General features: G+C 35.3%; 1 protein-coding gene and 1 long non-coding RNA gene across 3 annotated transcripts in view; both read right to left on the reverse strand.

Annotated features, from left to right (window-relative positions):
- Positions 1 to 1,538: 1,538 nt before the first annotated feature.
- On the reverse strand, positions 1,539 to 2,677 carry LOC120865326. The gene is made up of 2 exons (XR_005721376.1): positions 2,259 to 2,677; positions 1,539 to 2,228 (listed from the first exon to the last, which is right to left on the reverse strand). It is a non-coding gene; the product is annotated as an uncharacterized LOC120865326 (long non-coding RNA).
- Positions 2,678 to 3,228: 551 nt separating this feature from the next.
- The window catches only part of JAK2 (Janus kinase 2), a 117,197-nt gene continuing 108,086 nt past the window's right edge, over positions 3,229 to 12,339 (reverse strand). Inside the window, exons 23-25 of one of the 2 annotated variants that reach the window (XM_040242647.1) lie at positions 6,320 to 6,437; positions 4,686 to 4,799; positions 3,229 to 4,436 (exon numbers count right to left, since the gene is read on the reverse strand). In XM_040242647.1, the coding sequence (XP_040098581.1) occupies positions 4,329 to 4,436; positions 4,686 to 4,799; positions 6,320 to 6,437 (340 nt within the window). In that variant the 3' untranslated portion in view covers positions 3,229 to 4,328. The remainder of the gene's footprint in view (positions 4,437 to 4,685; positions 4,800 to 6,319; positions 6,438 to 12,339) is intronic. The other variant, XM_040242722.1, reaches the window with a different exon arrangement.

The raw sequence follows: 12,339 nt of genomic DNA on the forward strand, positions 1-12,339 counted from the left end.
AGTGAAACAAAATTGGTAATTTAGAAAATATTTTAATATTTAGGTATGTAATATGACGCTGAAGAAGCTGAAGTTGAATGGTTCTAGGAAGACCTATAAGACCTTTTAGATCTAACACCCAAAAAAGATGTCCTTTTCATTATAGGGGACTGGAATGCAAAAGTAGGAAGTCAAGAAACATCTGGCTGCTGCTGCTAAGTTGCTTCAGTCGTGTCCGACTCTGTGTGACCCCACAGATGGCAGCCCACCAGGCTCCCCAGTCCCTAGGTTTCTCCAGGCAAGAACACTGGAGTGGGTTGCCATTTCCTTCTCCAATGCATGAAAGTGAAAAGTGAGAGTAAAGTCACTCAGTCATGTCTGACTCTTAGCAGCCCCATGGACTGCAGCCTCCCAGGCTCCTCCATTCCATGGGATTTTCCAGGCAAGAGTACTAGAGTGGGGTGCCATTGCCTTCTCTGAGAAACATCTGGAGTAAAAGGCAAATTTGGCCTTGGAGCACAGAATGAAGCAAAGGCTAATAGAGTTTTGCCAAGAGAATGCACTTGTCATAGCAAACACCCTATTCCAACAACACAAGAGAAGACTCTACACATGGACATCACCAGATGGCCAACACTGAAATCAGATTGATTATATTCTTTTTTTTTTTTTTTAATATTGTATTGGTTTTGCCATACATCAGCATGAATCTGCCACAGGTGTACACATGTTCCCAATCCTGAACCCCCCTCCTACCTCTCTCCCCATACCATCCCTCTGGGTCATCCCAGTGCACGAGCCCCAAGCATCCTGTATCCTGCATCGAAGCTAGACTGTCCATCAGCAGATGAATGGATAAGAAAGCTGTGGTACATATACACAATGGAGTATTACTCAGATTGATTATATTCTATGCAGCCAAAGATGGAGAAGCTCTATACAGTCAGCAAAAACAAGACTGGGAGCTGACTGTGGCTCAGATCATGAATTCCTTATTGCCAAATTCAGACTTAAATTGAAGAAAGTAGGGAAAACCACTAGACCATTCAGGTATTACCTAAATAAAATCCCTTATGATTATACAGTGGAAGTGAGAAACAGATTTAAGGGACTAGATCTGATAGACAGAGTGCCTGATGAACTATGGAATGAGGTTCGTGACATTGTACAGGAGACTGGGATCAAGACCATCCCCAAGAAAAACAAATGCAAAAAAGCGAAATGGCTGTCTGAGGAGGCCTTACAAATAGCTGTGAAAAGAAGAGAGAAAAACAAAGGAGAAAAGGAAAGATATAAGCATCTGAATGCAGAGTTCCAAAGAATAGCAAGGAGAGATAAGAAAGCCTTCCTCAATCCAAAGAAATAGAGAAAAACAATAGAATGGGAAAGACTAGAGATCTCTTCAAGAAAATTAGAGATAGCAAGGGAAATTTTCATGCAAAGATGGGCTCAATAAAGGACAGAAACGGTATGGACCTTATAGAAGCAGACGATATTAAGAAGAGGTGGCAAGAATACACAGAAGAACTGTACCAAAAAGATCTTCATGACCCAGATAATCATGATGGTGTGATCACTCACTTCTGAATTATTTATTACATCAGTATTTCAATTTTGTAGGAACATGCTAAAGGCACAACGATGAAAATAACACAGTCTCAATCTGACCACATCATGCCACCCCAAAAATGAGTCCCCATGTATAAAACTGCAGTATCTTCTAATGTCCATAACAAAATTGTTTAAATAAAATTGAAATATCAAGTTATGGTTGTGAGAAAAATTTCACTTGATTTTAAAGCAGAAGTCTTGGGTTATAAAAAAAAGCACTCTTCCATAGCAAATTATAGTGCTACCAGAAGCATATATAAATAACATGAAAAAGTGACTGTTTCCCAAAGTAGGTAGCCATGGATATAGGGAATTATTTATATAAAGATTGTATAACTAAAAATACTGGAATATTTACAGAATCGCAGATTTTAAAGAAAATCTTTATCCTCATTTCTGAAGAATATTAATTTGAAGAAGCTGTCTGGCATTAACTCAGACAATACTTACTTACCTGTGTCTTATGCATAATCAACTGAACAGCGGCAAGTTTACTTTCCTTTTATGTAAGGTCTGAATCAAAATTTAAAACATCATAAACACTCAATGAACAATAATTCTCTTGAAAACTTAGAATTTTACAATAAAGCAGTCATTCCATCTAAAAACTTTAGATATATGGAATTTTCTCCTAAAAACTTTAGATATATGGAATTTTCTCCTAAAACTAAAAACTGAAGCATTAAAAGAAAAATTATTTTAAAAGAAATCTAGTTAACATCCTTATTTTTATAAACAAAATGTTATTGACCTTTAAGAATCTACTTCAGGTACCTAAGTTTTAGTACAATAATCTGAAATCAAACATATATGATATGCTATTTTTGACTCAAAAAGTAGCAGAACGGAAGATCTCTTAAGTGCATTAACATTACATATACAGATCCTGGAGGAGTCTTTTTACAAATTAAATAAAAATTATAGTCAATTTTCATCAAAATATTTACTAGAAATCTTTTAAAATCTAATATATTATAATTTTAGAAGATTTGTGTGTTTGGTAACTACATTTGGTAAAATGTTTTAAAGGAAGTGAAGGTCACTCAGTCGTGTCTGACTCTTTGCAACCCCATTGTTACTGTCCATGGAATTCTCCAGGCCAGAATACTGAAGTGGGTAGCCTTTCCCTTCTCCAGGGGATCTTCCCAACCCAGGGATCGAACTGGTGTCTTCTGCATTGCAGGCAGATTTTTTACCAACTGAGCTATGAAGGAAGCCCAAATACTTTATAAAGATAACATAAAAAGCATTTCTTCCCTTTCCTTCCAACAAAAAAACTCAAACTTTATGTGTGAGGCATTATTTTTCCTTATATAATATGCATTTAAAAACCACCTCCAAAAGTTAGAAAGATAACCTAGTCTTTAAGTTAAAAAAAAAAAAAAAGCAGCATATAGCATTGAAAATGAACTATTTTCTTTCTAACCAAAATTCCAAGTATTTTAAACTTTGTATAAATAACACACACACACAAAAAAAACCCACCATATTTTAGGTATGATGTCTAAAATGGAGTAGCACTAAAATGACAATAATAATAAACAACCCTTTATACTTAATTGAAAACACTCATTTTTCTTCAAGATATACATTAAGAATTTTATACTGGCATTTTTGAATAAAATTAATAAGCATTTTAAAAAATCAATTTAATTTCTCCCTTGTATATAAGAATCTAACAACAACAAAAAAGATCTCTTTTATGACTACAATAGATTTCTGAAATCCCTAAAATATACATTCTTAAGAAAAAAATTCCTAACCCACTGTGCATCTTAGCAGGCTTATATATATGAAAAACAAAATCCATATTACAGCTTACACTTAAATTTAACGCATGACCATAGGTCCCAGGGATCTTATGGGCAACCAACAGCTCAAGGGATGACAATATTCCTGGCATTTGTAATCTCAAAATTTTAAAAGAAAACTGTTCACGGTGGTCTTAGAAAAAATCTGGAGATAGTTCTCTATTTAAAATACATAGGTGCCACAAACAGATACAAGGGAGACAAATAAGAAAATATATTGTGTTAATCTTTGTAAACTTGTTCCATTTCAAAACGTATTCTAGAGGGTCAGGAAAATTCCCTATACAAATAAAACTAAACATTTGTTCCCTTTGCTTTGAAAAATATTTACAGTACACAGAACAACAAGCTAAAGTACACACCTGCTTATATTGCTGGCCAGTGACATAGATGCGCAAGGACAAAAAGGTGCATATTCAATTATCTGAGTATCTTAATTTGTCTATAGAGTGAAGTTATCATAGATCAACTATGGAAAAATTATAAAACATTATTTATGAATACCAGCCCTTGTGTAAAACATCACACAAGATGCCAAGGTGTCATACATTCACTATGGTAAAAACTGTACATACATATTCTGTATATATTTAAAATTTACAATTTTTTAATCTCTCATAATTCTTAGTTGAAAAATGTCTAATTTTCTTTTTTGCCAAAGAAAAGTGATGTTAACTGACTGATCAGGTTCCCGAAATATTTTACAAAACTCTTTGCTAAGGACTTTTCATCAATGTGTTTGGATGGTATCCTCATGAAGAAAAATTCACTAAACTTCCAAAGTTTTAAGCAGGTATTTCCACACTTTTGCTGGCTAGTATTGTGATATACATCATAATGCTATACGTAACAACAGTCCACAGCAATGGGAAATACAAAACTTTGTTCTGCAAGTCTATTCTGGTCTCAGGGTGAAGTTCATTTCTTTCATCCAGTCATGTTGTCCCTTATTTGATCAACTCGAACTGCTAGGTCTCTGAAAGAGGGGCGCTGGCTTACATTATTGTTCCAGCATTCTGTCATAATCACATAAATCTGTAAAAGGGAAAATAAACCAAAATTACAATGAACACAAAGCGCCATTTTTTAATTGGTGAAGACATGAACTCGGAACTCCCACTTAATTTTTTCATAAAGGCATATGTCATGGTTATACCTACATCCACAGTCATGTTTATGCTATTTATCTAAAAGTTCAGTGAACTGCATAAACTGACCTGAAATCCTTGGGTAAAAAGAGAAAGAAAATGCATGATTACTGTGGATAAAAAAAATTTTTGTTACCTCATCTGGGCATCCATCTGGTCTTGGTAATCTTCCATTATTCTTCAGGAGTTCTATCAAATGAAACACAATCATCTGTCCTTGTTTGTCATTGCCAATCATACGCATAAATTCCTGAAACACAAACCCACTTTTCAATGACATATTTTTGGTACATTTAATTTGAAGCAGAATTCTCAATTTCTTCCAGTAAATGGGAAAAATCCCATGTATGTATGTTTCTTTACCTTGAAACTTTTAAAAACAAGACTATTTTAACTTTAAAAACTTCCTTTTCAGTCATACTTCATAAAAGATTGTTAAATGTGGAACCTCTATAATGCCATTTCTGTAACTTTAACACCCTCAACACAAATCCCCTGAGAAGAATTCAAAACCAGTGAACTAAAAACACACTTTGTTTAACATATCATATCACATTTCAGTTGAAATAAAAAGTTGAATGTAGAAGAGGTCATTTAAAAAATGCAGAATGAGTATTAAAGCATAAATGCAATGGAGAGATGTTCATATGTTTAAATTTCATAAGATTAAAGTCTGAACCATAAGGTAGAGGAATATTTACAATGAACACATTTATTTAAATACAGAAGACTCTTGTATATTGGTAAGAAAAATTGCCAATATAAAAATGGGCAAAGTACACGAGGATACAATGCACACGTGCACATACCCCAAATACCCAATAAATATGTACTCAATCACACTAAAGGCAGAAATGCAAATTAAAATCAAATCGGTACAACTTCTCTCCCATCAATTTGGCAAAACTGCGTGGAAATGTAACAGTCGACACTGACAAATGATAAAATATACACCCCTATGCACAGCTACTGAGAGTCTAATTGAGATAGAGATTTCCTGGAAAGCATTTTGAAATTATCAAAATCTTGTATATATAAGAGCTCATAATGTTTCACATATAATTACATTTTCACTCTAAGATGACAACCAGCGATAAACATAAATATTTATATATAAGGATAGCCACTATGTTCAATGAATGTTATAAGGATGAAAAACGGAAAATGATTGTCCAGAAACTAGGTCCGTATGTTTAAACACCACCAAGAAATTAGAAGTCATGTTTGCAGTAGATATTTATTAACATAGGAAAATGTCCATGTTATAATCTGTAATGAAAAAGTAGGAAAGCAAACTGTACAGTATGAGTTATTTTATAAATAAAACTTTTTAATAAAATTTAATTTTTACATATAAAATTAAAAGAATCCTGAAAGAAAACATATACAGTATTAAAGTGATTACCTCTGAGTAGCTGAATTAGAGATTACTTTCATTTTCTTTTATATACTGTCCTATATTAAAATTATACAATGAATAGAAAAAAAATTACTTTAAAAAGTTTAACATTTGCAGTAATTCCTGGGATGAATGAGTTTACTAGCTTTACTAAAAATAATATTAACAGACTATATTAAACAGTACTACAATCCCCACCTTTCAAAACCTCAAGTTAATTTAATGAGTTAGTTTGGGGGTTATTCTGTTGCTTTTTGTGTTATAAATAACCAATAGGAACTCTAAAATAACCCTAAGTTTACTATTACTCTTTGGAAAAGCTTTTCTCATGTAAAAAAAAAAAATTGAAAGTAAACAAAAAGCATACTGACCGCTGGTGGGCTTTTACTCTTCTCAATATATGTGAAAAGTTCATAGAGAACCACGCCAAAGCTCCAAACATCTGAAGCCACAGAAAACTTGCTCTCTGTCAGTGATTCTGGTGCATACCTGTAATATATTTAAAAGAGTTACTTGATGTGCCAACTCTTGATTTTACCTGCAAATCACTGGATTTAAAAAAACAAAAAACAAGGTGTACAGAAAAGGGTTAACACATCAGGCCTGAGTTTGCAATCATCAAAAAGGTCTATGGGTTGAATGCTGACACTTGACTGGTCCCTGGGATGTTAGATTCAGGAGGGTTTCCACAATTCCCTAAATGACAGAAGTGGCTTACTGCACCTAAACCATTTCCGTAGACAATACGAGTCTAGAGTTTTGGTATATGCCAGACAGAAATATCTACATGGGTCAGTTCCAATAAAAACTGTGGGCACTGAGTCTCTATTAAGCTTCCTTAGTAGATGACATTTCACACATGTAGTCAGAATTTATTGCTGGGGGAATTGTGTCCCATTTGACTTTACTGGGAGAGGATACTTGAAAACATGTGCTTGGTTTCCTCCAGGCATCACCACAGAGTTTTTTCCTTTTGCTGATTTTGCTTTCCATCCTTCCTCTGTAAGAGTCATAGTCATGCTTATGACTGTATGCTGAGTCCTATGAGTCCTTCCAGTGAGTGATCAAACCTGAGGGTGGTCTTAGGAACCACAACACACAAAGATAACTAAAAGCCAAAAAAAAAAAAAATTTAATTTTGTCTCCTTAACACCAGGGTTAATTGCACAGTACTTTCAAAGAAATGGAAAAAAAAAAAAAACACAAAAAACTGATCTTTACAAGTTAAGCTTAAAATGAAAATGAATCCAAGTAAATATCCTAGGGAGGCGTCCCTGGTGGGTCAGATGGTAAAGGATCTGCCTGCAATGCAGGAGACTAGGGTCTGATCCCTGAGTTGGGAAGATTCCCTGGAGGAGGACATGACAATCCACTCCAGTATTTTTGCTCGGAGAATCCCATGGACAGAGGAGCCTGGCAGGCTGCAGTCCATAGAGTCAAACAGAGTCAGACACAACTGAAGTCACTTGGCACGCATGCAAGTCTCATAGAGAAAAAAGTGCCTTTTAAGCTGGAGAAGACTTGAAGCTATTAACATATAAAACAAATAACTGTTCATCTGAAAGGGGGTGATTAAAAGAGGGAATATAGAAAATAGAAAGTCACATGGGAAAGTGATGTCATCCTTTCCCTTAAGTATTAACACTACTCAAGGAAGAATTTTGGCCAATGGATTATGAACATCATGGTCTACAATGTTTATATTCTGTTTATATTCATTATAGAGAATAATGAAAGATCTGTTTTAAACTGAGATTTAAAATATGAATTATATAAACTGAATCTCTCCTTCAAAATCTCCTTCTCTCCTTCAGTTTCCCCCAAGTTCCTCACTTCCAGAAATCCTTCTCTAACTACTTAAGGTCTTAATGACCTCATGCTACTGAATTTCTATAGTACTTTCAGTCTATACTACACAATTAACCATGTAATGCTCTATTATTTTTATATTTATTTTAAAAATTTACATATTTAGTTATGTTAGTTTTTCCCCACAAATGGAATATAACCTCCTTAAAGAGGAGTACTACTCCCTCAACCTTTGCAAAATATTCTCTTACTTTGGCTTTCATGAAAGCACTCTGTAATTTCTCCCTTCATTTTCACATTACATATGTAAGGATAAATACAAAGGGAAAAAGAAGCCCACGTAGAAAAGGAGGGGAAAGACTCTCTCATTTACTTTAGAAAATTGAGAATTGTGAATTCTCTCTTTGAAATATATGTAAAAGTCTTTTTAAACGCTTTTGCTTAAAAGCCTCTTCCCAGGTTTACATATAGCAATGTCTTTCTCAAGAACCTGGAAACCACCTCTTCAGAATGCAGTTACCAAGGAAGATCATGAGGACTAGTTACTGTTTATCCTGAGAACATATATGGAACGAGTTGAACTGGCTTGGCCATTTCCAAGAGTGAGATTTCTTTCTGTTTTTTTGTAATCTCTTAGCAGACTGCTTATGATGCACATTACTTTCTGGATTAATGTTTACTCAGTAATGAACTGTTTTCTTTCTGTTTTGGGGGAGAGGCTTTCTGGGTTGCAAGGAGATTCGTTTTTAATACCATTTCCCCAGCACGCTCCCTCCTTTTCTCCATTCTCTAAAGTTGGGTTTCCCCCAAGTTCCATCATCAGAGCTTTTCCTCTCTTTCAAAAAATTTCCCTTAGATAGTATCATCCACTTACACACTAAGGTCTCCCAAATTTACAGCCACTTTATCTTTGACATTTCTCTTGTGTTTCAGACTTACTGAAAATTTACACATTAAAGTTCCATAGGCAAAGAGAAATCCAGCCCATCTGTTCAAGATTATTTTGCTTTCTCTGTGCAATCAATGAATGGCCTCAAATCTATCCAACTCCCTAAACTGAAAATCTTAAGAATTATATTTGACTCATCTCTCACTCCAAAGTCGACTGAGTCACTAAGTTTCTTTAGTATGTCTTAGATATGTCTCCAATCAGCCTTCCAATCCAATACTGCCATTACAGTCTTCGGTTAGATCTTTATCTCATAACTAGTACAGAGATCTTCAAACCAGGTGAGGAGTAAGCAGAAAAACATACACATATTTTCCAAGGGGCTCTATAGCAAGAACAGTATAAGGATTTGCCATTAATTCAAAACCCTGCTTTAATAATTAAAAAAAAAATCTCAAGGAGTTTTATAGTTTCTGGTCTTACATTTAGATCTTTAATCCATTTTGAGTTTATTTTTGTGTATGGTGTTAGAAAGTGTTCTGCTGCTGCTAAGTCGCTGCAGTCGTGTCCAACTCTGTGCGACCCCATAGACGGCAGCCTGCCAGGCTCCCCCGTCCCTGGGATTCACCAGGCAAGAATACTGCAGTGGGTTGCCATTTCCTTCTCCAATGCATGAAAGTGAAAAGTGAAAGTGAAGTCGCTCAGTCATGTCCGACTCTTAATGACCCCATGGACTGCAGCCCACCAGGCTCCTCCATCCATGGGATTTTCCAGACAAGAGTACTGGAGTGGGGTGCCATTGCCTTCTCCGAGAAAGTGTTCTAGTTTCATTCTTTTACAAGTGGTTTACCAGTTTTCCCAGCACCACTTGTTAAAGAGACTGTCTTTAATCCATTGTATATTCTTGCCTCCTTTGTCGAAGATAAGGTATCCATAGGTGTGTGGATTTATCTCTGGGCTTTCTATTTTGTTCCATTGATCTATATACAAAACTCCTAGAGGAGAACATAGGCAAAACACTCTCTGACATAAATCACAGCAGGATCCTTTATGACCGACCTCCCAGAATACTGGAAATAAAAGCAAAAATAAACAAATGGGACCTAGTTAAAATTAAAAGCTTCTGCACAACAAAGGAAACTATAAGCAAGGTGAAAAGACAGCCTTCAGAATGGGAGAAAATAATAGCAAATGAAGCAACTGACAAACAGCTAATCTCAAAAATATACAAGCAACTCCTACAGCTCAATTTCAGAAAAATAAACGACCCAATCAAAAAATGGGCCAAAGAACTAAATAGACATTTCTCCAAAGAAGACATACAGATGGCTAACAAACACATGAAAAGATGCTCAACATCACTCATTATCAGAGAAATACAAATTAAAACCCACAATGAGGTACCATTTCACGCCAGTCAGAATGGCTGCAATCCAAAAGTCTACAAGCAATAAACACTGGAGAGGGTGTGGAGAAAAGGGAACCCTCTTACACTGTTGGTGGGAATGCAAACTAGTACAGCCACTATGGAGAACAGTGTGGAGATTCCTTAAAAAACTGGAAATAGAACTTCCTTATGACCCAGCAATCCCACTGCTGGGCATACACACCGAGGAAACCAGAATTGAAAGAGACACGTGTACTCCAATGTTCATCACAGCACTGTTTATAATAGCCAGGACATGGAAGCAACCTAGGTGTCCATCAGCAGATGAATGGATAAGAAAGTTTTGGTACATATACACAATGGAGTATTACTCAGCCATTAAAAAGAATACATTTGAATCAGTTCTAATGAGATGGATGAAACTGGAGCTGATTATACAGAGTGAAGTAAGCCAGAAAGAAAAACACCAATACGGTATACTAACGCATATATATGGAATTTAGAAAGATGGTAACAATAACCCTGTATGCGAGACAGCAAAAGAGACACAGATGTATAGAACAGTCTTTTGGACTCTGTGGGAGAGGGAGAGGGTGGGATGATTTGGAGAATGGCATTGAAACATGTATAATATCATATAAGAAACGAATTGCCAGTCTAGGTGTGATGAAGGATACAGGATGCTTGGGGCTGGTGCACTGAGACGACCCAGAGGGATGGTACGGGGAGGGAAGAGGGAGGGGGGTTCAGGATTGGGAACACATGTACACCCGCGGTGGATTAATGTTGATGTATGGCAAAAGCAATAAAATATTGTAAAGTAATTAGCCTCTAATTAAAATAAATAAATTAAAAAAAAATCTCAGCAGAAGCATTTTCCCTTAGTTCTTAATACAAACCTACAGGGCAAGCTGTAAGCTAAACAACACTTTTGAACAATAAAAGCAATATAGATGACAATGATTCTTTTAAATGAAATTACATATTTTTAAAAATATGGTGGCTAAATCCTATGGATAAAAGTTATGATTTCTTTCAAATTTAGATTTAGTGTTTACTTTTCAATAAGTTAGTTAAAATATATTCTATCAACTCCTTCTGAAATATTTATGTAAAAATTAGTTGACCTCATTTACTTATATAAAACACTTAATATTTTTACTTGCTACTATGAAAATAAAACAATATGCTAACTATCTGATTAGTTTCTAGCAGTATATAGCTTTCTTTTTCATTAAATGCATAAAATCTTGATCATGATGACAATGATATAGTTTCTGATTTTTATACAAGCTTCTTATTAGTGAATCCCCAAAGTCAAACATCAGGCTTCCCAGGTGGCAATACTGGTAAAGAATTCACCTATCAATGCAGGAGATACAAGAGACATGGGCTGGATCACTGGGTGGGGAAGTGCTGGAGAAGGAAATGGAAACTCACTCCAGTATTCTTGCCTGAAAAATCCCTGGTGAATTACAGTCTACAGGTTGCAAAGAGCTGACACGACTGAGCAGTACAAAGTCAAACATCAGAATTCAATTTCCTTAAAACATTTATTTGCTGAAGGAGTAATAGGCCTTTTACCATATGCCTTACCTCATAAAACATAATCTTAATGATATTTTATTCTGTATTATGTATTAGGAAATTAAGTAATGAGAAGTGGTTTATCTTAATTGTTTAATAATGAAATTAATTGTACTAAATATACATCATCTTAAGCTTATCCTGCCCTGGAGGAGGGCACGGCAACCCACTCCACTATCCTCACCTGGAGGATCCCACAGATGGAGGAGCCTGCACTCCTCCTCTGGAGAGGAAGGCTACAGTCCACGAGGTAGCAGAGTCGGATACGACTGATGCGACTTAGCATGCACGTAAGCTTATCCTGACTTCCTTTGTGACTAATCTTTCCAGATATTCAGGAAGAAATACAGGGCCCAAAGCTTTAGGGGCTTTCTTTATGATAAGAATATAAAGTTAGGTATGAAAGTGAATATTTAAAATTAGAAAAGAAAGACTCTCAAAAGGAAGGAACTCTGATAGATATGCCTTGTTAGGCTTCATTGTAAACTTGTCTCTCTGCACATGTGTTCTATAGTTTATAATGATTTTTTTAAAAGCAGTATTTCATAACATTAATTACTTGAACTGAAAAATGAACTAAAGTTTTTTCTGTCAGAAAATAAGTGTATTTGTTTATGAGGCCTGGTATTGCTAAGCAGACTGAATGAAGGACATTCTTCATTAAGTGACTCAATCTTTGAGACAGTGCAAGGGATTGCCATATTTAAATCATGTATTTA

Source organism: Oryx dammah, unplaced genomic scaffold (assembly GCF_014754425.2).
Source record: "Oryx dammah isolate SB20612 unplaced genomic scaffold, SCBI_Odam_1.1 HiC_scaffold_1, whole genome shotgun sequence".
NCBI classification, from domain to species: Eukaryota; Metazoa; Chordata; class Mammalia; order Artiodactyla; family Bovidae; genus Oryx; species Oryx dammah.